The sequence below is a fragment of the Struthio camelus genome, chromosome 1 (assembly GCF_040807025.1).
Source record: "Struthio camelus isolate bStrCam1 chromosome 1, bStrCam1.hap1, whole genome shotgun sequence".
Taxonomy (NCBI): domain Eukaryota; kingdom Metazoa; phylum Chordata; class Aves; order Struthioniformes; family Struthionidae; genus Struthio; species Struthio camelus.
This window is the reverse complement of record NC_090942.1, coordinates 62,675,752-62,701,423: the sequence shown is the minus strand read 5'-3', so window position 1 is coordinate 62,701,423 and position 25,672 is coordinate 62,675,752. Positions and strand designations below refer to the sequence as shown.

Below are 25,672 nucleotides of genomic sequence, written 5' to 3'. Positions count from 1 at the left end.
CCGACCCCGGCCGCTAGGGGAGGGAGATGAGGGCCGCGCTCCCCTCCTCCCCCCCCCCGAAATGCCCCACAGCGACGCGACGACCGTTGAGCGCAAGCCCGCCGACCCCCCCGTCCCAAACCCGCGCGCGGGCGCCACCCCGCCGTCACGTGACCCGCCCCGGCGCGGCTCCCCCCCCCACCCCCGGCCACCTCCCGCGGCCTAGGCGCTCCCCCTCCCCCCCGCCCGGGGGCCTTGTCCCGTCCGCGCGGTGCATTGTGGGAGCGGCGCTAAGATGGCGGCGGCCGCCGCTGGCCTGAGCTGGAGGCGGGTGTCTTCGTTCACGGGGCCGGTGCCGCGCTCCCGCCACGGGCACCGCGCCGTCGCCATCCGCGAGCTGGTCATCATCTTCGGGGGCGGCAACGAGGGCATCGCCGACGAGCTGCACGTCTACAACACGGGTGCGGGGGGGGGCGGGGCCGCGGGCGCTGCCCGCTGCGGGCGGTGGAGGAGGAGGAGGAGGAGGAGGAGGAGGAGGGGGGGGGGCGGCGGCGAGGAGCAGCGAGCGGGGCTGCACCGAGGCCGTGGGGGCTTCTCCCACCCCGTCTGCCCCCGGGGAGGCTCCGGGACGGCCCCCGTGGGGGCCTGTCCCGGGTGGGCGCCGCTCGCCGCGGCCTCCGCCGTTGGTGCTGTGGGGCGCGGGCTGGGCGGGCCCTGGCTTAAAATCCCGCCTGGAGCCGAAATGGAGGGGGGAGCGGGTCTCGCCGAGGGGTCCTCCCGGGGTCGTGGTGAGCGGGTCCTTCTCCTTTCCCGGGAAGGGAACGTGGAAAACGTCCGTACGCGCTTCTCGTCTGTTCTGTTTTGCCCGGCCCTCGTACTGGGGGCGTGTGGGTCTGCACCGGGAAGGTCTCGGTTGAAAGGGCTGGAGGCTCGGGCTGGAGCCCCCTCCTGTGCCGAACACCCCCCTCCCCCCCCCGGCGGCAGCTCACAGAGTTGAACGCGCTGGAAAATAAATCTTGGTGAGAAAAGTGAATATGTTGGCATCGGGAGTCTTTCCAGACAGGAAACTGCTGAAGACCAAATTTTTTGGTTTTTTTTTTTTTTTCCATGAAAAATTAGATGCCTAGATAGTTACTGCACACGCTGCTGAGTAAGAACTCTGAGGAGAACTCTTGCATAATTTCAGGGCTTGGCCTGAGATGGGTGAGTTGGGGGCTTCTCAGTTTTCCGTTACTGCCTGGCTGTAGAATACAGCAGAATCATGAAGGTGAGGGCTTGCTGAATATCCCTTTAGCTTATCAACTTTTTAGAAGTATTCAGTATTTGGCGGTTTTCAAATAGCTCTAGAAAAAAAGGTGTTGATATTTTTGCTGAGTGTTTCTGAGGCAAAACTTGGGCGTATGAAAATGTTTTGGAGGTAGTTCATCCAAAGGAAAATATCTTCTGTTAGAGTTCTTCAGAGCAGATTTTTGCTTCGTAGCTTAAGGGTGTACTTGATCACATTTCAAAAAAAAAAAAAAAAACTCTTAACTTCACTGCTCTGACAAGTAATCTAAAGAAAGCTCTTAGTACAAATATGCTATCCCTTTTAGAACAGGGACTCTGGCAGGTGAGTCACTCACTGGGTGAGTTTTACATTGTCTCACTGTGGGTGAGTCTTACCTTGTCAGTTTTTAGTTTTTCTGCCCAGACCTTCCACTGAAGGTGTTTGTCCCTTTGTAACAGTGACAGAAATGACCATTGGTCAGTTGTTGCAGTCCAGCCTGATATTTTGGCTCCAGCTAACCTTTGTTGCTGAGGGCTGAGATGCGAGGTTGTCAGCTGGGGTGCCTGAGTTTCGGCATCTGTTACTGCTGCTATGAGCCAATGATTTTGAGGATAATGGCACAGGGTAGGGGCGTCTTAATCCCCTGCAGCGAGGTTCATGGGATGCTTCTAATTTCATGCTTTTCTTCCTTTTACTCGTGAAAATAGCTTAGGAAAAAGATATCTACTTTAACTCTTTAGTTCTAAAACAGTTTAAGCCAGAATATGCTGGTGCTAAATGAGGCAGTGTGTGTTGCTCTTTCCTGCCTCTGTGCCTCTTCTCTTCCGTGTGCCTGTGTAGAGCTCTGTAGATATTAGCATTGGTCCCAGAATAGTGTAATTAGTTTTTCAATAGGGCTATTAAGTCCAGGCACACTGCCATACTGCTGTAGCTATAATAATTCTGTTTCTAGAACTAGCTCTTTCTGAGTTAGCGTGGCTATTTCTTTTATGGGAACTGCGCTTGCGCTCCTCATTAGCCTCTTTTTTTGGCAATTTAACTGGCTTGGTTGCAGTGACCTCATGTGCTCATTTCATATATTGAGTAACAGTAGTTTGATAGAAGTGGTTAAAAAGTATATTTCTTTTCAGTTAACTGACTTCTTTAAAAACTCGTTAGGGTTAAATAGTCCGTTCACAGTCACATGCAGGTGAAGGTGATTCTTTAGGAAGCAGCAATGTTCAAAAATTCAGTTTCTTTCTCAGTGTTTGATTGCCCTCCCCCCTTTCTTTCTCCTCTCTAGCTACAAATCAGTGGTTCCTCCCTGCTGTAAGGGGAGACATTCCTCCAGGCTGTGCAGCCCATGGATTTGTTTGTGATGGTACCAGGATACTAGTTTTTGGAGGAATGGTTGAATATGGAAGATACAGTAATGACTTATATGAATTGCAGGTAGGAGATGTATGAAGACGTTTTCATTTCGACGACTATTTTATCTATGTATTTATGAACAAACACATTTTATATTATGAGCTGCAGTGGAAAGTTAGATGAGATTTGCTCTGCTTAAGGGAAAACAAACTCTACAAATAGATTTTGAAGGTGCAGAAAAGTTAAATAATTTTTAAAAAGAGATTTCCATCAACAGCAGCATAGAAGAGTCTAAATGAAGTGTAAGATATTGAAAGTAATTTCACGAAGCTTAGCGCTTACATGTTGCTATTAACATATGCCATAAGAAAAGCACAGATTTTCCTTACAAATCATTCAGAAATAAATGAGTGTTGATGTAACCTGGGAATTCAAATAACATTAGTTTATTGACTGAACGAATATAATTGAAGATATTTCTGAATATGTATATTTTTTGTCTTTAAGGCAAGTCGATGGCTCTGGAAAAAAGTAAAACCTCAAGCTCCTTCTACTGGATCACCACCTTGTCCTAGACTTGGCCACAGCTTTTCTTTGTATGGTAACAAGTGCTATTTATTTGGTGGCCTGGCAAATGAAAGTGAGGATTCAAATAATAATGTTCCCAGGTATGCTGATTTGGTCTATATTAAATATCTTTAAAAATAAGTGACTAGATGAAACAGCTTCTAAGAAATGAAGAGGAATATTCTGGGGAGGCTGTCCCGTGTACTGAGTACTGATGTTTTGATTATTGGGGGGGTTTGGGGGCATTGCACGCTAAGAAGCTTTAACGTTTCTTCTGCTAATCTCACTGACTGAAAGCTGTGACACTTCTGCAGGGAAACCTGAAATGACCTTGGTGTATCCCCCTAATATTTTTGGTAGGTGGTTTAAGAACGCTTATTTGTTAGGATTACTTAAATAATCAATGTCTCATGAGTCATCAGTGAATTTACAATGGAAATTCAGTTTCCACTACAGTGCTGTGGAAAGCAGTTACAAATCCATCTGGAAATTCTTTAGAGTAACGGTTGAAGTCAGCTTTTCCTATCGGTGAATAACACTATGCCAAAGCCGAAGGTTTTTGTTTCCACGTTCACCTGCATTTGAGGGTACCCAGGGAGCTACAGGCTGGCAATTTGAAGCTCATTAAACAAGAGTTATCTGGTGCGAATGCCAGGATTCAAAGACAGTTATCTAAAAATAACTTGCCACTAGATTCAGCAACAAATAGCTAGTTGTGTGTTGGCCAACCTGAAGTCTTCAGGAAAGCAGCTTCCTCCCCACCCCTCGCCCCCCCCCTTTAATGCCTTATAGTTGCAGAAGTTCATATCTTTAATGCCCATATCATAGTGCATTTCTCACAGCTTTGAAGTTTTTTCCAAGTTTGTCTGTATGTAACAAATTTTGCTAAGAATATTGTTGCCAATTTTGAGCATTTCCTTCGTAGAATGCAGTTATCTGGTATCATATGAAAGCATGCTTTCTTAGAGGTAACAAGTTGCAATAGTTATTTTTTGGTTTTAGATCCGCTTACTTTTGGTCCTGTCTGTTTCTAACTACCATAGTACTCTTAAGAGAGAGGCTGCATCGAGTAATGATCTCTTTAGTTTCCTTTTTCTTCTAAATAATAAGTTGGACTTCTTGTTCATATTTTGGAGTTTGAGAGGGATGGTATTGTCCAGCATGCTGTCAGATGTTTTGGGAGGACGGTAAAATGCAAGCACTTCTGTGACATAATTCTGTAATATTTGGAAGGGTTGAGGGTCTAAAGCTCGTTTGTAATCCTGTTTATAAGCGTGTTTTCCATGCTTTCTCAACAATACCGTAGATATTTAAATGATTTCTATGAACTGGAGCTGCAACATGGTTCTGGAGTCGTAGGCTGGAGTATTCCTGTGACCAAAGGGATCTTGCCATCTCCCCGAGAATCTCACACAGCCATCGTATACTGCAGAAAAGATTTGGGAAGTCCAAAGATGTATATTTTTGGAGGGATGTGTGGCTGTAGGCTTAATGATCTTTGGGAGCTTGACATAGGTGAGTTCGTTTGCTGTTATAAGTCAGTGCGGGGGGGGGCCTAACTAGCTGTGAAGAAAAATTAAAGTATATGTGAATTAATGATATGATGTATCGCAGGTTTTGTTAGGACCTATCCAACCCTTTTGCAGTTTTTGGAATGGCGTACATGCTGTATTGTTTGCGTATGTTATCCTCACTGATGTTGTTTATGCTGTGAGATTGTCTGTTTCCTTAGAGTGCTTTAAAAACCGTCGCTATGATAACTAGGTTTAATAACCATAACGAAAGTCAGCTTAATGCATCTTCCTGATAAGCTGATAAACAGCTAGTTTGCCAGTATTTTCTATGAATTTTAAAAGAATCTTTAAATGCTTCTTAGTCTTTTTTGGCAGCCACCTTTAAGAAGGTGAAATTTTCTTTTGTTGAATATAGTTAGAGGTATGTTCCCTCCTAAAATCCATGTACTGAAATACACAGTAATAACCTGTTTGAGGATTTTTTTTAACTCTTTTTTTTTTTTTTCTTTTAGAAACCATGACCTGGTCAAGACCAGAAACTAAGGGGACAGTACCGCTTCCTCGCAGCCTCCATACGGCCAATGTAATAGGAAACAAGTATGTCTGTTGTTAAAAGCTCAACTATAGAAAGGTACACCTAGTAGGAGAATGATGATGCTTACCCCCTACTGTTCAGTATAAACCATCAACCCTGTCGTCCTGTGCTTTTCTGATTCTGTTATGCTGCCTCAGTAGAAATTTAAAAGTGCCACTCTTATATAAGGTTATCAAACTGTCAGTGTTTCCATCCAGCAGGATCTGCCCAACACCCAAGCAGTTCTCCAGGCTTCTTAATGCACCTTTTGTGAGTTCTGGGATGGGACTCAGCTGGACCAAAGCTGGCTCTGTCAGGAGCCAGCTTGAGTGACTCTGTGGCACAGTGAACTAACTCTGCAAAGAAACTGCCCAAAGATTAGAAATGGTTCTAGGCAAAACCATTCCATGCTTTCGTGGGTCAGTTGTGGTCTGAAAATCCGCTCCTCGTTACTTTGTTTCTTGCCAGTATGACTTATTTTGAGAGATAGTTTTGACAAAATGGACTGTTATATGTGAATTTCAGTCCATTTCATGTCAGTTTGCAAGTTGGGGTGAGGAGAAAGAGGCAAGGAGGGAAAGAAGTGAGAAAGATATCTTCTACACAAGAACTTAGCTTTATTATTTATATAAAACTTTATTATAATTTGTACCATGACTTTAAATTTTGATATCTGACTTTGATATCTGTCTTCTGATTTTTAGAGTGGTTTATTGGGAGGCCTACAGTAAAGGGATGTAAAAATTCCATGTAAATGTGTAATTTTGGAGAGTGTTAGCAGTTTGGTGATTTGTAAACAAGATGCAGCATTAACCTCTGTTTCTGGGAGTTATGTTTAAAAAATAATAATAAATTTAAAAACTTCACAATTAACTTACGCAAAATCTTCAAAAGCTAGATATATGCAACAGCACTTTCTAAAGAGAGTAGGCATCAATAAAATCTGCTGTAAACCAGAACTGTAAAGCTCTGGAAATTTTCTGTTTTGTCCTGGTATGAGAGAGCACATGCAGCAGGCCTGAAAATGTTAATTAGCTTCTCTTTTTTTTCCCTCTTCTCTCTTTTCCTATATTTCAGAATGTATGTTTTTGGTGGATGGGTTCCACAGTCAACAGGAGGTGAAATTTCTGCTCCTGATGGTGAATGGAAATGTACCGGTTCATTTTCTTACCTAAATTTGGGTTAGTGCTTCTGCCTTTCTGGGAGCGGGTATTTTTAATTAATACTTTCTTAACAGAGTAAAATAAATATTTTGAAAACCCTGAGTAAAGTTTTAAGATACAGAGTTGTAAACCTAAGTGACTAAACAGGACCTCAATTTTCACATCTTATTTAGGATATGATTTTTACTGTCAATTTGCCTATTTGTTTGAATACTCTTTGGACAAATGAAGGACACTTTTTTTGAACATTCGGCTGTTTTATCAGTGAAAATTTTTATTTGTGCAACTTTAATATTAGATAATATAAATACTCCTGCTTCATGTATAATACAGTGTGTTAGACAATATCTGAAATCAGTTTGTTTCTCAACTGTGATAAAATTGTCCCTGAATCTTCAACTTCTGATTTTGTGTTTGTCTGACAGAGACAACCAGATGTCAGAAAGTTAATCCTGTTTCAATTGATCGTGTATTGCAAATTAATTGGAATTTTGGTTCAGGTGACCTTCTCTTTGGTGTAATTTTACAAGCCAGCAGATGCTGAAAATTTAAATGCAATCATCTGTAAAAACAGAGGTGATTTATTTAAGTGTACTAACATCTGTATTTCTTGTTTTAGTAAACAACTAGAAACTGAATTTTTTAAGTTTCGTTTACTAGATACCACAGAATGGATAGGTCTGATCTCAGATTGCCAGGAAGACAAAGGTAACTTGCTGCCAGGGCCAAGAGCAGGACACTGTGCTGTAGCTGTGGGCACCCGTCTGTATATCTGGAGTGGTAGAGATGGTTACAGAAAAGCTTGGAACAATCAAGTTTGCTGCAAAGATCTTTGGTACCTTGATACTGGTGAGTCAGAAATAAATGAGTAGAGACCTGTACTATGTTCCATGTTTTATTAACATATGGAAAGCTGGCATCATCGGTGTTCAGAAGCTTTAAAGCTGTAGCAAGCTTAAAGATGCTTTAAATTCTAAGCTTATTCTAATAAAGCACCCTTCTTTTGTTTGTTTGAAGACTGCAGCTATAATTTAAACTGGAAAAAAACCAGGAAGGCTTATTTAAAGCCTTTGAAAGAGAACTTTGGCTAAATTCTATATCACATGCTAGAGCTGGTAGATACAAAGGTGTACTAAAGGGTGTATTACCTAAACTCAAGGTTCCTGGCCGCCGCTGCTGCTGCTTACCCTTTCTTACCAAACCCCTCCTTCTCTTGGGATCATTCCTGCTGCTGCTGCTTCCTCATCTCTTGGACGGCAAAAAGATACTGTTCAATCTGAGAAGGGACAAAATTCTTCCTGGGCTTGAAGGGAATTCTGGAGCACTAGTCAGTCATTATTAGCTGGTATGATGGTTGTTCATTTATTAGCAGGGCTCTGAGATGGTATTGAGAGGGAGGAAGGGAGGGAGGGAACTAGAATAGTGTTGCTGGGCAGTAGTTGTTCCTTGCTCTAGAGAAGGATGAGAAAAGTTACGGGAAGCTGTGAACAGCTTAGAGCAGTGGAGATCATGTTTTGGGGGTGTGTGTTTGTTTTTTTCCCTTCCAGGAAGATTTCTCTCAGAACAGAGAAAGAGTAGTTGGTGGGATATGCCTGAGAAATGCAGCCTAGTCAGGCATCAAGGCAAGCGAAGGGGCCAGGGCTTCAGCACAGCATCGTGCCAGACCTGCAGCCTCTGGAGAGGGGGTTCACTCTGGCTACAGAGAGCAAGCAGAAAGGGAGCCTGGTCTCCTGTGAATTCTTTCCAGGAATACATAAAGCTTTGGGAGCCAAAGAACTGTGTGCACCCCTTGTTAGGAAGGGAAGAGGATCTCCTGTCTCGGTAATCCTTAAGGTGATATGTATAGAACCCAAAGACTTGCTGGCAGCAGCAGAACTGTTAAGAGACTAAGAAAAGGCATCAAAACTTCAGCATTTTTCAACACTCTAGAATGGCAATTCATCATTCTCTGACTTGATTTGTAATCTTTGAGAACGGTTTCTTGTTGTATCTGGCATATACTGTACATAGATGAAAAAGCTATTGATTTTCTTTGCCTTATGCAGTTATTTCCTAAATTGATAAAGGAGGGCAATTTCAAACATACTATCTGTGTTTCATTGCTTTCCTGAAGAGAAACCTCCAGCACCGTCACAGGTACAGCTGATTAGAGCTACAACCAACTCTTTTCAAGTGAAATGGGATGAAGTACCTACAGTTGAAGGGTATCTACTTCAACTACATTCTGACTCACCAGTGCCACCAGTGGCTGGGACACCTGGAACTGCAGTTCCTGAGACATCGGTGCTCAGTTCACAAGGTAATAGTCGCATCACGCCATGCTAATCTTTGTCCAAAGGTGGAATAGGGATTTGCATAAGTACTTAGCAGGAGTTTGTTTAAGGAAAACAATTTAAAAGAATCGCTTTGAGAGCCACTCTGAATCTGAAACTTTGATTATTCCCAAAATGTGCATAATGTAATTATGTATATTCTGTATGAAAACTTCCATAATTATGGAAAATTCAGTTTTAACCTATCTCTGTGGGATATGACCATGAGCTGCCTGAATGGATATATTTGCAGGTATATATTTGTACAATGCAGAGCATGATTTGAGAAAGGAGACCATGAAGAAAGGATTTTAACTGACAATTTGGCCTTAGGATTTCATTTCAGTATTACAACCAAATCTTCTTGTGTGCAGCTTTGGATCTCCCCCTTGCTTACTGGAATAGATTCCACCTAACATAACATTAAGCTTTATGTAACTGATGGGAATTTGCTTTTGTTTACCTGAAAGGTGGCTCTTCTCTACATCAGAGTCCGCAATCCTTGACTAGCATCCCTTATCCAGAAATGAAGGCGGATCATCCCAGCCAAACAAATAGTGTCATTCCTAATAACGTAAGTATAAACTCCAAAAAGCTTAATTGCCATAGTAGCATGGGAAGCGAGAGGATTGCCAAAACACTTGCTCAGTTCTAAAAGTCCTTGCCTACTACTTAGGCCTTTTAAAACAAACAAACAAACAAAAAAAAACCCTGCTGAAGTAGTTACGCTGGTTTTTTGACATCCTTCTCACTTTTGTGATTGACAGGCAGACTTTAAAGACCTCTTCATGGTAATGCATGAAGGACACTGCAACTGTACTCGCTTCCAGAATGCTAGCTGGGAGCCTGATACCAGTAGAAATACTTTTCATCCTCAGAATGTTGGTGAAATTAATGTGTGAGGCAAAAGGCCCAAGTCATGTTCCTTCTTTGTTAGGGTTTTGTTGACAGTTTAATTTGTAATAGGTTCCTTCTACAGTATAAGTCCAACTATTATCTATTCTGGTTGTGCAGTTGCACATATTCTACTGTTTTGCCTATTTAAAAGGAGGAGAGGGAGACAAACTCTGGATAAAGGATCCCATTTTAAGAAATTCAGACTTTTTCTTAATTGTGTTAGGCCTCAGGTCTGTATTGGATCCACTGGCTACCTTGGATAATCTGTTCTTGTAGAAAACGCTCATAGATGCACTGTGAATTTTACTAACAGCAGAAATATCTTAGGTATGTGCTGGGAAAGCGAAGGTTGAAAGCCTTTGTCATTGCGATTTCAGCCCCCCCATCCCCTCCAATAATCTAAATATATGCATCAATGAACTTTCATCTAATAGGGTAAAAATACGAGCCTACCCCCAGATAAAACTTAGGATGGGGACAGAGAAACTTCCAAGCCAGCTTATAGTTTATAAGTCTTTGTTTTTTTTAATGCCTATAAAATAAGGTGGATTACAAGGTTGGTTACTTGCTTTAATTTAAAATGATGGGGGATTGGTTAGAGGATTTGTTTGTCATTTCTGAGCAAGCCTTTTCATGCCATGTTTGTGAGTAAAATTTCTAGATTTTGCAGTTAAACATTAACAAATGTATTGTTTTGGTTAGGTCCAAGTCTCCCTTTCATCCAACTCATTATTAAAAATAGAAGGAAAAGAAAAGATTGCAGCACCTGAAAACAAGATTACACAAGAGGCTATGAAAAGCCATGCAGATGCTACAGGATTCAAAGAATCAAATGCCCCTTCTCTTTTGCCCGTTTGTACTTCAAGTAAGATATTTATAGAATAAAAATGAATTTAAAAACTGAGAGTTAAAATTAATCTCAAACACAGAATACCATTCTGTCTATGTTTTGCCATTTAAAGTTATTTTAGATGCCTTTTATTTAAAAAAATAACCCTTGTGCTGGTTATTACTGTACATATGCTTTAGAATTTTGAGGAAGTGAGGAAAAACGAGATCATAAATTATTTGAACTGTTGCAAGGAACATGAAATTCTCAATATATTCATTATTATGATGGCAAATGTATCTGTGTCTAAGCATAAATAGCCCTATTAACCTCAAAGACCAGATTGACAGGACCAGATTCATCTCACTCAGATGAGGCATTTAGGTTAAGATCATAGCTACTCCAGGCTCCCTTTGACAATACTTCTCTTAGTAGTAAAGAGCTGTTAGTCTATTTAAGATCTGATGTGACTCAGAGAGGAGTATGTTTCTCTAACTACAAAGGGAATAGAAGATGACTAGGCTCTGATTTAGGCATCTTTCTGAAGTACCTTACATTTGGTGGGGTGAATCCAGGTCCTAACACCTGACCTGTTTATGTTTGATTTTGATGCGAGTAATTTATACATAGTTAGCATTTTCATTTTTGTATCAGTATAAATTCAGTTATTGTGTGGAAAGTTTGGATCCTAAAGTGTTGAGCAAGAGACAGACTTCCATAATTAATAATCTTAAATTGAATGACATAAAATCGTTGTTATAAGTCTGTGATTTTGGTTTGTATGGATGCTTCTTCTTATATTAGGATTCTTTTTCTGAATTAAACCATTCTTAACAAAATAGATGTAGAATAACAAGATTAAAACTAATTAAATCACTCTTTTAGTGTAACTACATGTGTGTAAATTTTTTTTTTAAGTATATAGACAGACTATTGTTAAACTAAATACCGAAAGAAAGTATTGGGAGTGAATTTAATCAGCCCTAATCAAAAACTGGGCTAAGCTCTGCTTTTATGTCAAACTGAAGCCATTAGATCAAGTTGAGATTTGTTAGGTATCATCAGTATTGAATTCTGGTTAATATTTTCTTTAAGGTCCTCAGACTTCAGCAAATGTAGGTGAATTACATGACTTGGACAAACGAACTGTAAATCCTGATGCTTCTGTATCCAGTACTGTCTCCAGCACACAAACTATGGTAACCCAGCAGGCTGTTAAAACTGAATCATCAAGTACAAATGGGGCAGTTGTTAAAGATGAAACTTCACTAACAACATTCAATTCAAAATCTGAAGGTTTGAAATGTGTTTCACATACTGTATTTTGAGCCATATTTATCTAAGGCCATCAGAGTTCCTTTAGTGTGGTGGGATTCTTATCTTGACTAGTACCTGGGACTGAGATAGGACTCTGGGCATTGATGACCTTGGGCAGCCTGAATGATCTCTGCCATGATTTGCACATCTTTTAAAATCAGGATATTCCTTTTATATTTTTGCAAACCAGTTTGTAAGTGAAAAGTCCTTTAAATCTTTATTTATGCAGAAGCTCATTTTTTAAGTAGCAATGGCAGCCGGTTTTGGTGCCTGTAGCACATTTGCTTTCCTTCAGTGATTGTCTGCATTTTTAGTCAGCAAAAGTCTATAAATAGTAACCTTGGAGATTTTTAATTTAAATAATTATAAGCTCTGTAACAAACTTGTCCAGTTCGCATGGTGACCTCTTCACGGTCTGCTTGAGATGTCAATAAACAGCAGTACAGAAATTTAATCTATTGGTAATTTATTAGATTTTGTTTTTCACGGAAAAACAACAGGCTGTGCTTTCTATTGTCCTGTGTAACTAGACAACTGTATTTTCATATTCATCCTATGTTAGTAGTATAATTTTTACCAAACTGTATTGTATTTTAAAAGTAAAACCTAGAAACATAAGTAGAGAATACTAATATATCCTTGCTTTATTCATGCACTTTTAAAATTGAACTGTTAAAAAATAATGTAAATAAATGTCCTCTTCCCACTTGTTAGGATAATTTGAAAAATGAATTGCTCTTCTTCAAAATTCAGTCTAAATTAATGTCAGAAGCAATGCATTAAAACTAAGACTTCACGCATAGGCTGTTTGTACAGTGTCATCAGTGTGCGCCTAAACGGAGCGTTTAGTTTATCTGTTCACAGATATTCCGTGTTGATTCCATACTTCCTGTTTCTGTCAATTGTTAGGGTTTTCTTAGTCCCGTCTTCTGTCTCTTGTAATCTGTAGTTGCCTGCAATACCATGCTCTTCCAACTGTTCTGTGAATATGAAGCAAGCCAAAATTAGTTGTTCATGTTATAAATAAAACCGTATGCAAAAGAAGTCTGAAACATACTTTTGCAATAGACAATTATAAATGGCTATCCGTGACAGTTTTCATGCTCTGTGGACTTTGTGTGAAATTTTTCACATTAATTAATCTTTTTGTTTCTAGCTGCTGAAACTGCTTTTGTCATGCCTTCGACAAGGGTTAATACTGGACAGACGAATGATATGCACTCTTCTGTAAGTCTGCAGAAGTATAATCAAATTGATGTATTTATTGTTCTACAGTTGATTAGTTCTAAAGGCTCTTTTATTTTCCTTTAATTATATCTCTTTGAAAGAAAAGGTATATTTAGGGCTTGGAATGAATAATACAGGGGTGAACGTTTTCTGTTGTAGAACTCATTGCATTGTGTGGGTTTGATTTGAATCTAGGTAGCAGTTGTGTAGTTGGGAGGAGATACAAGTATGTGTTTCAGTTGTTGAGTCATTTTTATCAGCTGGCACAGTAGAATGGTCTCTCTGCTGCATGATGTGCAAATGTAAAAATGTTTTTCTGTCTGCATAACTGAATTTATTATGAAGTATGTATTAGATCAGATGTAGTGTTAGCTGCTGATCTGTAGGTTTGAAACATAACTGAACTGACATCTTGATGTTTTTCCCTAGAGGAGATGGGGACTGGCTATGCAAGCTGTAAATACTGCCTGAAAAAGTAAATGCCTACTATTTCACCTGCTTACAACTTAATGTACAAAACCAAGGTGCCACTGTTGCCACCAAAAGAGAGGAGCTAATGATGGGAAGAAGTAGTTGCTACTAAAGGGTTGGGGTGCTTTTGGCAATAGCAGCCGCCACTCCCGCCCCTCTTCTGTGCTAGCAGGAACAGTGTCCGTCTGTGCTAGGCAGCGCTGACCATCCAAGGACCTTCCTTGGTGCTTGGAGACGGGCAAGAAAGAAAGGCAGTTTGTCTTTCTGGGACGGTCAGGAACAGTTCCCGTGACCCCTCCGCCACTGCCCCACACTGCAGCAGAGGCCCTGTTCTCAGCTGCGAGTGAATTTAGCAGCTGCTTTTTTAAGAGAACGTGTTTGGGGCAGAGGTATCACAGAATCCCAGACAGAGCTACTGAGGTTGAACCACGCTGCAAAATTCCTTTTGACCTCTGAGATGAATTAACTCGCAACTGTATGCTGCTATAGACACCTAGTTTTAGACCTTCGAGTTTCTTCCCCTCCCTATTTAAACCAGACTGTCAGAGATGTCATACCAACTACAGCTGTTCTCTTTTTTTTTTGTAAATGATGGACTGTGTCTAAATGGATATCTAAGAACCAGCTGGTTTTGAACAGTATTTTAATAACAAATGTCTATTCTTTTAAAGTATAAGAAAGTAACTTTCTGGTGTGAAAGGGGTTCTCTTGCATATACTTGAGTCTTGAAATGTGACTTTTTTTTTATATTACCTTGAAGTATGGATGTTATACATAATGTGTTCCTCAAATACTAGAAAACTCCACTAAGACAGATGGCAACGGGGAAAACAAGGGAACGACAGTGGTATGATGTTGGAATTTTTAAAAGCAACACTGCTGTGGTGAGCCAGTTCTACTTGTTGCCAGAGGAAACACTGAGCATTTCTAACAAGGTAGCTGATAACTTTTCTCTGATATACTTGTACATCTCTGTTTTGTAACCTGTTGCCCGTATGCTTGACAATGAAATGTGAGATTTTGTGATTCTGTAGCAGAAACTGGTACTTACAGGAGTTCTGTATTTTGTGACCATGTAGTTTCTGATATATTTTGTTCACTTTTTTTTACTGTTTCCTAAACCAGATATATTTACTTCTGTCATTTTTCTGTGATTACATGGAGGGTCTTATAGTGCTATTACTAATTCTTTTCATAGTTTTATCTGTAGCCTTAGGAAAGAGTTTTAAGCTTAAGCTCTCAAACCAGTAAAAAAAAAAACTTTAAAAATATAAAAACATTTTTAATATGTCATTTCAGTACAGCCCTGAAATGCATTAATCAAAGTTTCTTTTTAGGAATCTTTACTTACAAATGATTAAAGATACTAATAAGACATAAGCTGGAGTGTTTAAAAAGCCTAAACATAGACCTGCAGTGTTTTTTGTATTAGATTTCTCTCACTTAATGTTGTTGCACATATAAGTTTATATATGAAAATGCTATACACATGAAACTTGAAAAATTTCTGCAGTTTTGATGACAAAAACATATATTAATGATTTCCTAGTGAACTAGAATCACAGAACGGTTGAGGTTGGAAGGGACCTCTGGAGATCAGCTAGTCCAACCTCCCTGCTCCAGCAGGGTCCTCTAGAGCACGTTGCCCAGGATCACGTCCAGGCGGGTTTTGAATATCTCCAGGGAAGGAGACTCCACCACCTCTCTGGGCAACCTGGTCCAGTGCTCAGTCACCCTCACAGGGAAGAAGTCTTTTCTCAGGTTTAGATGGAACTGCCTGTGGTTCAGTTTGTGCCCCGTTGCCTTTTGCCCTGTCGCTGGGCACCAATGAAGAGTCTGGCCCCATTCTCTTTACACCCTCCCAAAGAAACAAAGCTGATGAGTATATCTCACTTAAACGGGCAGAAATACCTGCAGCCAGGAGGCTGCTTCAATTAGATAGGTGCTTGAGTTGATTTCAGAACCAGAATCCCACATGACAAATGTGTGTAAGCGACCACTGACGCTTGTATGTAACCTGGCGTCATCAAATAGTTAAGTATGCTTTCTTTTCACTAGAAGTGATCTCTGCCTTACGTCTAGAGCTTTGCCCTTTGGTAACAGCTGTCTTTGTCATATGCTTAGAGCTCTTACTTGCAGATATGGCATGTTAGAGAATAAAACTAGTGGGTGGATTTTAACTATCTTTGGTCTCTTGAGTAGATATTAACAGGCAACCTGAGCACTCCCGAAACCTCTCGGCCTTCTCTGTCGTCTTCAGTAAATACTGATTATGCTGTCCTAGGAACATACTGTGCCTATATTCTTTCTAGAATGTATTTGTAGGATAGTTTAAAGGTTTAAAAAAAAAAAATCAAGTTAACATATAAAGGTTAGGACAAGCTTTAAGTGTGCAGGTGTATGTGTGTGTGTGTTTTTTTTTTTAACCTTAACTTGTAAGAGCCTTGGTATTTTTTATAAAAGGGTGTTTGGGGAACAGGTTTCAGTCTTACCATTGGTTGGCCAAGAGAAATGGTTTCTAGCTAATATTAGAGTTAGAGCAGATGAAGGTAATCAACATCAAACCAGTAGGTTTTCTTGAGACAGCTGCAAAAGAATAGAACGCTTTTGCACGTTATTGTAAATATTCCACATCTTAAAGAGCTTAGTATATTTTACAGTTATATATTGATTGTGTTTCTGTATACAGTATTCATGAGAAACATAGTTTCTTAGAAAGTTTCAGAGATGTAGGAATCCATATGTCAAACATGGAAATATATAAGCCACTAAAGCACATAATGTTTTGTAAACTTATTTTCTTACTAACCCACAGTGCTTTTTCTTTATTTAAAAAAAAATGGAACACCTTCTTATAAATTGCAACCCATAACTATAGAAATAACTGCTTTTGGAAGAAAAGCATTTTTTAGGACAAAGGAGTATAGTAATTACATTGTAAGATATACAGTTGAAGAAAAAAAACTTTACAAGTATTTTGCCTTTTTTTTTTCTTTTCCAAATCTGAGAGTAAAGCTAGCCAAGAGGGTAAAGTTCAGTTTCAGTGCCTGAAAAATGGCTTTGATTAGAGACTTAATCTCATAATGTTTCTTAGATGGGCTATTTTTAAGTAAGCCAGTGCTTCAGTCATAGCCTTTCTGTAAATTCTGAATTAAGTGCAAAAGTTTTTTAGTCAATTTAATTGAAGCTGAGAACTGATTTATCTCAGTTTATTTCACTATCTGTATATATTTCTTTAGATAAAGAGTATTTAGAATACTTTAAAATTTAATACAAATTTTGCTTTATTTTCAGATGGAAAATGCAGACGTTCCAGACTATAGATTACTTAAGAAACAGGATCTTTTTCCAGGCACCGTGTACAGGTTCAGAGTTGCTGCAATAAATGGCTGTGGTGTCGGCCCTTTCAGTAAAGTCAGTGAATTCAAGACTTGCATTCCTGGTTTTCCTGGAGCTCCTTCAACAGTCAAAATCACTAAGGTGAGAAATAGAGGTAGTTCTAGTCTTACTGTATAAAATTCTGCTTGCGAACTTAATCTAGGAACTCTTGGTTTGTGTTTTTTGTGGTTGGGTTTTTTTAAAATGAAAGTTATGTGTAATTGGTGATTTCTGCTCAATGAAATATTCTTGAAGAATCTTACTCTAAAGAATTTTTTGAGGTCTTAATGATTGTGTGGCCAGAGGCACACCTTTATCAATCATCTTACAATTTTCCCGCAGTTTTCTCCTATTGTATCCTTAATTTTATAGGTGTTCACTGTGTTTTAAAAAAAGTCCAAAAGATGCATCATTATCTCCAAAGAGTCATAATGTTTTGACCTTTTATTTTCTTTTCACATATAAAACAGGTAAAACTATATGGCAATTGGAAGAATGAATTGGCATGCTAAGATGCATTTTTATCTCAAAGCTGCTAATTTTGAAATATGTCTTTCAAACTGCTAGTCCGACAAGTTCCACCTGTGACCTTTAAAATCAAGACAGTTTTACTGGGGGGCTTCCAGTTTTGTTTCTGTTTGTTTTTCTGGCTTTTGTAACTTGTTTTAATAATAGGTGAATGTTCTTGTTTGGGGTTTCACTTTCATGACGTACTGCATTTTACACTAGTGAGACTTACTGCCTCCAAGATATGCTGTATTTGTGGAAGTATATATCTATCTTTTTTTTTTTTTTTTTTAACTATCTTGAATGGCTGAGAAAATGGGCGTTCTAATTTTCGGAAATGTCCTTTGGCATCTTTGTAGGCTCTGTTTGTACCAGAAGGAAGCCTAAAGGCGTGCTTGCTTCTGGAATAAGAAGCGTAGACAGAATAAGTTAGAATTTTCACATGCTCTTCAGAGTGTGCATGTGGTTAGCTGTTTGGTTTATATATGTGTGTGTGTGTGTGTGTGTATACATATAGTTTAATGGTTACCTGCACAGTGTCATGGTTTCTTTCTTTTTCTTCAGAGTGTGGACTGTATTCATCTTTCTTGGGAGCCTCCTGCTTCACCTTCTGGAAATATTTTAGAATATTCTGCTTACTTAGCAATCCGTTCAACACAATTACAGGAAAATCCAAATCAGCTAGTATTTATGAGAATATACTGTGGTCTTAAAACGTCTTGTATAGTGACTGCTGCCCAGCTTTCAAACGCTCATGTTGATTACACTTCCCGGCCTGCTATAGTGTTCAGGATTTCTGCAAAGAATGAGAGAGGATATGGACCGGCCACACAAGTTCGATGGCTTCAAGGTAAAGTTGGTGACAGATGCAGCATTTAAATGGCATGTGGCTATGGTGGAGAAGGTGGCTTATCGTGCCTCTTGAACCAGCACTTTCCTCAGCAGTGCATGTGAAGTTCTGAAATGTCATTTTGTTCTTTATAGAAGTTTTAGGAACTTAGAAAAATTAGATAGGTTTAGAATAGAATAATTTAGAACAACATTTAGATATTTAATTAAATTTAGAATAACATTTAAGAAATTTTAATATTTGTTCACAAGCAAAGACAAGCAAGAGTACTGAATACTATTCATTAGGTCTTACCCAGTCCCTCAAATAACAGAAGTCTAGCAGGCTTCTGATTTCCCTGGGCTTCACTTCAGCTTAAAAGTTTTCATTCTAAGAATAAGTTAATCTAGTTACATGCACAGATGTAATTGTTTTGTTTTGTGGTTTTTGGGTTTTTTTTTTCCTCCAAATCTTTTTCTTCTCCGCATCAGAATAGTTTCTCATAAGGTACATTTCTGTGACAAACATAGGCTCTTTCGAGTCTATATTATGGCCAGGAGAGGTTTTGTCATCTCATCCCCACACTTGAACTTGTACAGGTTCATAATGAATTGGGTATGGGAATGGGCTGGCTGCAAATGAAGGTTAGGGTTCAGCCTGCTCAGTTCCTTGATATGGTCTGGTGTGCCACTGCATAAATGCTAGTGCCAGTGCACAGGGGAAGAGAAGCATGAGTGACTGCTGAGATGGGGATTGTGACTTTTAACAGCAGTGTATAATCCCACAGCATATGCTGGGTTAAAGTGGTCCTCTGCTCCCAGTTTCCACTTTACCTACTTGGCAGTTTCTTGTACCATCAATTGAATAATTATTTTCAATTTTGGACACTGAAACTGGCATTTTCTTGGCTTGGCACTTAAGGATGTGATCCAACAAGATGGCTAAATCAATCTAACAGCTTGCTGCTGCCAAGAGATGTTTTCACTCTTTTTTTTTCCCCCCCTTCTTTATGCTATGCAGTCATGTTCTCTTCCTTTATTGGCTCTGGCTGACCTTTTGAGTAAGCAAGATCAGAGGCCTAAAGCAAGTAAATTTGCTGGCTTCTCCCCTCATCCCACCCTTTCCCCCTTCGGGGTTAGTATTGAGAGCTGGCTGTGCTCAGCAAGAGGTCCCGAAGGATGGAGAAAGGTTAGGAGGGGTGGAGCGTGCCCATCCCAGTGGGGAGCAATGAACTGCAGTTATCTGTTTTAGCTGCCCCATCCGTGTCTTTAACGTGTCTCTGAGAAGGAGAGCAACAATGAAGGAGTTGTCTTCTGTAACGTTGACTATCCTAACCCCGTTTTAACCCTTTAAGTGGCAAGGGTTTTGACGATGATCCATATCCCAGAACTCTAAAATAGTATTTGCTGTTAGAAAATGTTTGACTGTGTACATGAGGTGAAATATGAAATGTTTTACAGTCTTTCCTTTTTTTTGCAGATATGAAAACATCAAGCTCAAAGTAGAAAGAACATACTAAGTTTCAAGTTTTGAATGTAGTGTTTGATGTAACTCTTGTACTATTTGTAAATGCTACAAATATTTTATTTTTGCATTGTTTTTATCTTAAAAATATATAACCTTTTTTACGTTTGAAACATCAGCGTTATACAGCCTTGCTCAGGTATAACTACCATATAGAATTAATTGTATTGAAGATGGTGGGATGGAAGACCATACCCTATCCAGTAACTATCACTATCAGAAAAGGCTAAAATTTACTACTTTCAAATTTGGGGGGGGGGAGGCTTATGCAGCAGTATTTGATGTAGAGTCCCTATGATTGTTCCAGATCTTGCACGGATAATCTATAAAGATTGGGTATATGAGCAAGTTCTGGTTGGTTGCAGTTTCTTACACCACGTTCTTCACTGTGGTGTCTGAGTACAAGGCAAAAATTTCCAGTTATTATATAGTAACTTAAAATGTATAAATATTTTAATATATACTTTTTTGTAAAGAAATGATTTTTCTACTATTTGTAACAAATATCTTGAAAGATATCTCCTGAAGATTTAAAAAGAAAAAGATAAACTTAGTCATTTCTCTTATTACAAAAAATTTAAGTTCATTGTAAATGCACTACTAATAATAGGATTATCCTTTTGTAGTTGTACAAATCTAAAACTTGTAAATACCAATGTTTACAAGAGACCTTTCTGGTCTTGTATTAAAACTTCCATGAGATTCATTATCTCTCTTTTTTTTTTTTTTCTTTTTTAATCCATATGCTTTGCTTTTAGCATATGCTTGCTTTTTGCACTAATAATAACTTACCTCATTCCTGTGTTTGTAATCACTTGTGTTGCTTCCATAATGTTTCTGTAAAACTTCAATCTGAAAATTTTAACCAAAGTTTAAAATACTTGGTAAGCAATTTTGCACATATTGTATGGCAACTTTTAACATATTTATTCCAGTTAATCTTCTTAAGTGCTTGTTTGCTTTACCAGTATATTCTACCAATCAAGTTCAGTATCTCCCTTTTACTATGCATCGTTTTACATTAACTAGCTAGCCGATGAATTCAGAAAGCATTACTTCTAGGAATAGGTTGATCCATTCCTGTGCTAAAAGAAAAACTTGTTCACAGTAGTGAAATCAAGGTAAACATTTTAATTCTATTTATGTATCTATCTATAATTATATGTTTACCAAAGTGTAGAGGAAAATGGCTGAGTTGGACAAGGTCACTAGGTGAATAGATAGAGGCACCTAAATAAGTTTTATTTTAAAATAAAATCTAAATTACTTTCCCGTGCAATGAAGTTTATACTTTGCACTTTAATTTTGCCCTGAATGCCAAAAGACTATAAATCAAGGTAGAATTGCTTGCCTCTGCCAGTTAAATTTGTCTTAAGAACATTTGTAAATAAACTGAAAGAACTGATGTGCCTGTTTTAGTGGGAGAAGTAGCACTAAAATATTAGAGGAGATTTGACAGCTCAAGTGTCCCAGAGCAGATTTTATAGCCAAGTGTTTTAGTTACCCTGAAAGCCAGGGTTATAATGGAATTGCTGATACAGCCTTAATTATTGTTGCAACACATCATGCTCTGTAATAGCACGTAGAAAGTGCTGGGGACCATAGATTGCTGTAATAGTGTTAACTGCAGCACAGGAGTAATACACGTGGTTTTACTCCTGGGAAAAATCTTATGTTTATGACAATGACAGATACCACAGATTCACTTTAAACAGTGTTTATAGTATGAATGTATAGAACTTTTCCTGAAATTAACTGACTTTGAAATATTTGTGTTTTAATGGTCCATCTCATCAGGTATGATCTTGCTACCAATAATGTCTGGTAACTAAAATACCGTACACATGAGCTGTAACTAGAAAAATATAACTTGGTTTTTCTTATTAGTACTGTGAAAGAAGCCTTTAGAGAAGACACTTGTGGCTTTGATTTTATTGGTTGATAGCCGTGATTGTAGAGCTGTTATTTAAGAATAAAATCTGGTGGGTATGTCTGGGTGGAGTTTTTTTGCACTTAGTTTCACATGCTTTGCACAATTTCTTTTTCAATGGGTATGTCACAACTACCAAAGGGTAAAACTGTGGCGTTTTCAATGAAAGTATAACTTCCTTGTAAGCGTTCCCTTCTCCAGCTGACTTTACATACGGTGTCACTCTCTCTTCTCTTTGTCCAAGTTGGGTGATGTTGAATAGTGAACATATGCAAATCTTCTTCAGTTCCTCACAGTTCTACTTTAAAATGAAATTGTGGTACACACTGTAAAATATACATTGTGGTCTGTTTTTAGAGCTGTATTTATAACATGTCTGAATCCCACCTAACTCCATTTGCCTATCAACTAGATCTCAGACAAATATGGATTGTTTGATTTTTAATTTTTTTGGAAGACTGTTGACATCAGCTCTCTGAGAATCTGTGTTATCCATTTGTTTCATATGTCGTTAAAAGACATAACAGAAACTGAAGTCTATTCTATTACAATATCCGTATTGTAGAAACGTCTAGGTTTACTAAAGTTGTTATGGAAGTTGTGACTGTGTAAGTATAGAGCAGTCATGCTAGTTGAGGCAGACATTGCTACAACTTCACCTTAAGAATGTTCTTGTGAAAGTGGAAATGAAGTGAACAATAACCTACGCTTTGTGTTTTCCAAGTAATTATAGCAATATCTTTTGAATGTAGTTTGGAGTAGAGCACATGACGATCATGCCATAAACTCTGAAAATATAGTAAGTATTACTGTTGTTATCTGATATTTCAGGATAGCGAATTTGACGTGAACTTAGTCTTACAGCCTGTTACTTTAATGACCTCTACAAGAGAACTGACATTTTGTACAATTAAAGTTGATTGGTCTTATTTCAGAGCATTGTTTGTTCTTTGTAATAAAGTGGTTGTCCTATCAAATGCATTGTAAGCGCTGCAGTGTATGTCTACTTTTTCAAAGGTACTTGCGCACAAACTTGAAATTCTGTGCTCCTTTAGAAAGGAGGACAATAAGGAATAGAGACTGAATATATTTGTCCTGGGAAATGGGTACTTTAGTGTTAAGCACTGTTAATACTATTACTCTTCCATAAGAAGTTTCTCAGTTTGTCTTTTTGGTTACCCTCTGTATCTCAAGTGTTGTGGTGTTGTGTGGTTGGTTTGGTTTGGTTTTGTTCCTGTTCACCCCCTCCCTTCTCCTCCCCTCCCCTCCCCTCCCCTCTCTGCTGTAATCTCTGTGCTCCTCACGTTTTCTCCACCCGCTTTGGTGCCGTTGTGTCATGCAGCTTGCTGACTGCTGCCTCTGAAATGAACTTTTGAGATTAGTCACCCTGTCTATACAGCAGCTACATTGCTGCTGCTCAAAATGAGTGGCAGGGTTTGGTATTACTTTGTTACAGTTTGTTGAAAGGCTGGGATATGAGTGAGCTCTTACTGTGCTCAGAAGGCTTGCAAGGAGGATGTGAATCATGTGTGTCCGGCTCTGCTCAAAATGCCACGGTCTTGGGGCGAGTCGCAAAGTTTTAATTGCGGTTGGCTGTGGGGGACTCCTGGGGAAATAAGTGCTGTATGTTTCCAGAAGCATGGGAGGAGAGAGGAGGAAGTGAACTGACGGGTCTGCAGAGTCATTTCTAGACCTTTTGAGAGGCTCCACGTAAGAAAGCGCCAAAAGCTGTCTCCTCTCGATTCCTTTCTCCTATTCCTAGCTATTACAATAGTGTAACTGTTGTCTTGTTTTCGCACTTCTACGATCCTTGCTTTAGTTGAAAATGGAAAAAGTCAACAACCGGTGAAGAATTCCCTCATTGCATTATCTTCTTTCTGCTAATGTTCTCCAAATGAGTTGCTTTTTAAGGCAAACTTGAACGTGTTATATGAGTTAAAACTAACTTAAGTTATGTTAAGGTTGTCTTTATAGTGTTAATTGGTAGCTGGTGCGTTCTTACGGCATTTCTGGAGAGCTGAAGGGCAGAGCTGGGCTGTGGCTTCCAGCTCTAACCGAAGCATTTTGAGGTTCCCAAGGCAGGGGTGGAGCGCTAACTGCTGGCACTGTGCTTGCAGTTAATGTATTCCTCCTTCTGTTAGTAGCTGCGAAAAAATCGGAGCTTCAGATCCACAGAAAACGCACTCAAGCTAAGTGGAGAATCCTTTTATAAGAATTCCCAGAAGTCAGCTGCGTGCAGCAGGACCGTGGAGAGCCTCCTGCCCTGGAGATGAGGCCGGGTGGTGCTCTGGGAGAGCCCCGGCGCTCGTGGGCTGCGTGGGTGCCCCTGTGCCTGTGTGCGTAGTGCTGGGGGCACAGTCCCGGCACCTCTTCTCCCTTGCCTCCCCCCCACCCCCACGTCCCCTAGGCCAGCGAAAAAGTTGTAATTTGGCTGTGCCGTCACTACTGACAGTAGTGGGAATTGCTGTGTGGAGGAAAAAGGGAAGGGATAATGGGAGACATGTCTTTTGTGCCCGGAAAGCGCAGGAGACTGAGGGAATTTGTCTTTAGTTTGTCTTTTCCTTATGCATCTTCCTCTCTTGTGCCCATGCATTTGAACTCCTCCTTGCACTGTTTTTGGTGCTCGCTGGGCCCTTGCAGGGGCTGCATCGAGGGAGCGGGAGAGAGGCTCTGAGGGTAACCGAGGGCACCCGAGCTACTTTCAAGCTCCCAAGTCACCTTCCGGGGAAGGTGATTTCTGACTTCAGTCGAAGAAGGGAGACAAATCTCCCTCTTGTGGCCTGGTTAGAAAGAAGGGCTGGGGCAGCTGGACATCTTGCAGGGAAGGTGCCCCCACAGCCTGTGCTTGCTCCCACCCATGAGCTCCTGTTAGGTCACTGCAAATCTGGTGCCAGCAGAAGCATTAAGTGGCTCCTTCTCCCTCAGTTTCCAAAATCTTTCAAGAGCCTGCAGTACCTCACATGACTTGTTGCGCTTAAAGCCCCGTTAATAATGAAGAACATAACAAGATCAACCAGATGGGGGCTGGTTTTGTTTTGCTGCTGTTGTTTAATTGTTGTCTCTCCCAAGCATCTGCTATTAACGCTTGCTATATTTGTGAAGTTGGTATAGCAGCTCCTCAGAAAGAAAATTAAGGCTCAAATGTGTTATCTCCAAAGAGAGGAAGAGAAGAAGCATTTTGGTGCTTCCCAAATGGTAAGTAGTGTTGTGAGAGTTATTCCTGTATCTGATAAAATTATAAAATGCTGTGATCCACACGTGAAAGTTACCAACATACAATTATTTCCAAGTGATTCTTAAAACAGGCACACTGAGTGCATGCTGTGTTAGGAGGTTCCAGACCACCAGTTCCTTCATTTTGTTTGCATCTTGTAATTCCTTCCTTCTTTCATTTAATTGTTGTTGGTTGGTTGGTTGGTTTTAAATTTTGGCCAGTGATTTTAACTGCCTTTTAGAATAACCACTTCTCTTTCAGTAATGCGGATGGGGGGTATAGAGGAGAGCAACATGGAGTAATTTATTTCATTAAAAAGAAGCTGACTTTACAGTAAAATAGATCTATGTCAGAACGCGTGAAAGCCTATTCTAATTGTAGCCATGTACCAAGTCTACCATGGCAGCGACAATGTGTTGCAGTTCTATTCTGACGTGGAACCTGGTTTAAAAATAAAAAAAGAAGTTCTCTCCTGGACCCTAATGTTACTTCATATGGTCCTGCAGATTTTACGTTCCCGTATGTAAATCGTAGCGAGTTCGTCTGCTTTAGAACTTTGTGAAAGTGGGGAAGGTAATAGCACAGGTGTCACTTATCAGTGACTCGAGATTTGTCTTCATCTTGCAGATTTCTGGCAAGAAATGCCTAATTGCATAGGGAGGAAATAGAGTCGGAAGGTTCGAGGCCAGGTAAACTTTGAATTGTGGCCCAAAATCAAAGAAAATAGCCAAGATAATCAAACGGACAACTGTCAGAGGTAAAGGATTCTTCACCGAAATGCTGTTCGGGCCCCCAGCCAGTAACTTGATCTCAGTCCTTAGCA

General features: G+C 39.7%; 1 protein-coding gene and 1 long non-coding RNA gene across 3 annotated transcripts; one reads left to right on the top strand and one right to left on the bottom strand.

The window, feature by feature from the left end:
- Nucleotides 1–233: 233 nt before the first annotated feature.
- HCFC2 (host cell factor C2) lies at nt 234–22,620 on the top strand. 2 transcript variants are annotated; one of them, XM_068944322.1, is made up of 16 exons: nt 234–440; nt 2,529–2,677; nt 3,104–3,264; nt 4,470–4,678; nt 5,190–5,274; nt 6,329–6,432; nt 7,075–7,263; nt 8,528–8,713; nt 9,197–9,300; nt 10,326–10,488; nt 11,548–11,748; nt 12,926–12,996; nt 14,265–14,402; nt 16,762–16,947; nt 17,917–18,202; nt 19,661–22,620. In XM_068944322.1, exons 1-16 carry the CDS (start codon nt 275–277, stop codon nt 19,684–19,686), a joined length of 2,424 nt encoding a protein of 807 aa, XP_068800423.1. In that variant the 5' UTR covers nt 234–274; the 3' UTR covers nt 19,687–22,620. The 2 variants fall into 2 exon arrangements, with proteins under 2 accessions (XP_068800423.1, XP_068800415.1); XM_068944314.1 differs by lacking the exon at nt 19,661–22,620 and having other exon boundaries at nt 17,917–18,246.
- LOC138067370 (uncharacterized) lies at nt 12,624–18,016 on the bottom strand. Its single transcript, XR_011141236.1, has 3 exons — nt 17,882–18,016; nt 15,960–16,053; nt 12,624–12,749 (listed from the first exon to the last, which is right to left on the bottom strand). It is a non-coding gene; the product is annotated as an uncharacterized lncRNA (long non-coding RNA).
- Nucleotides 22,621–25,672: the final 3,052 nt, after the last annotated feature.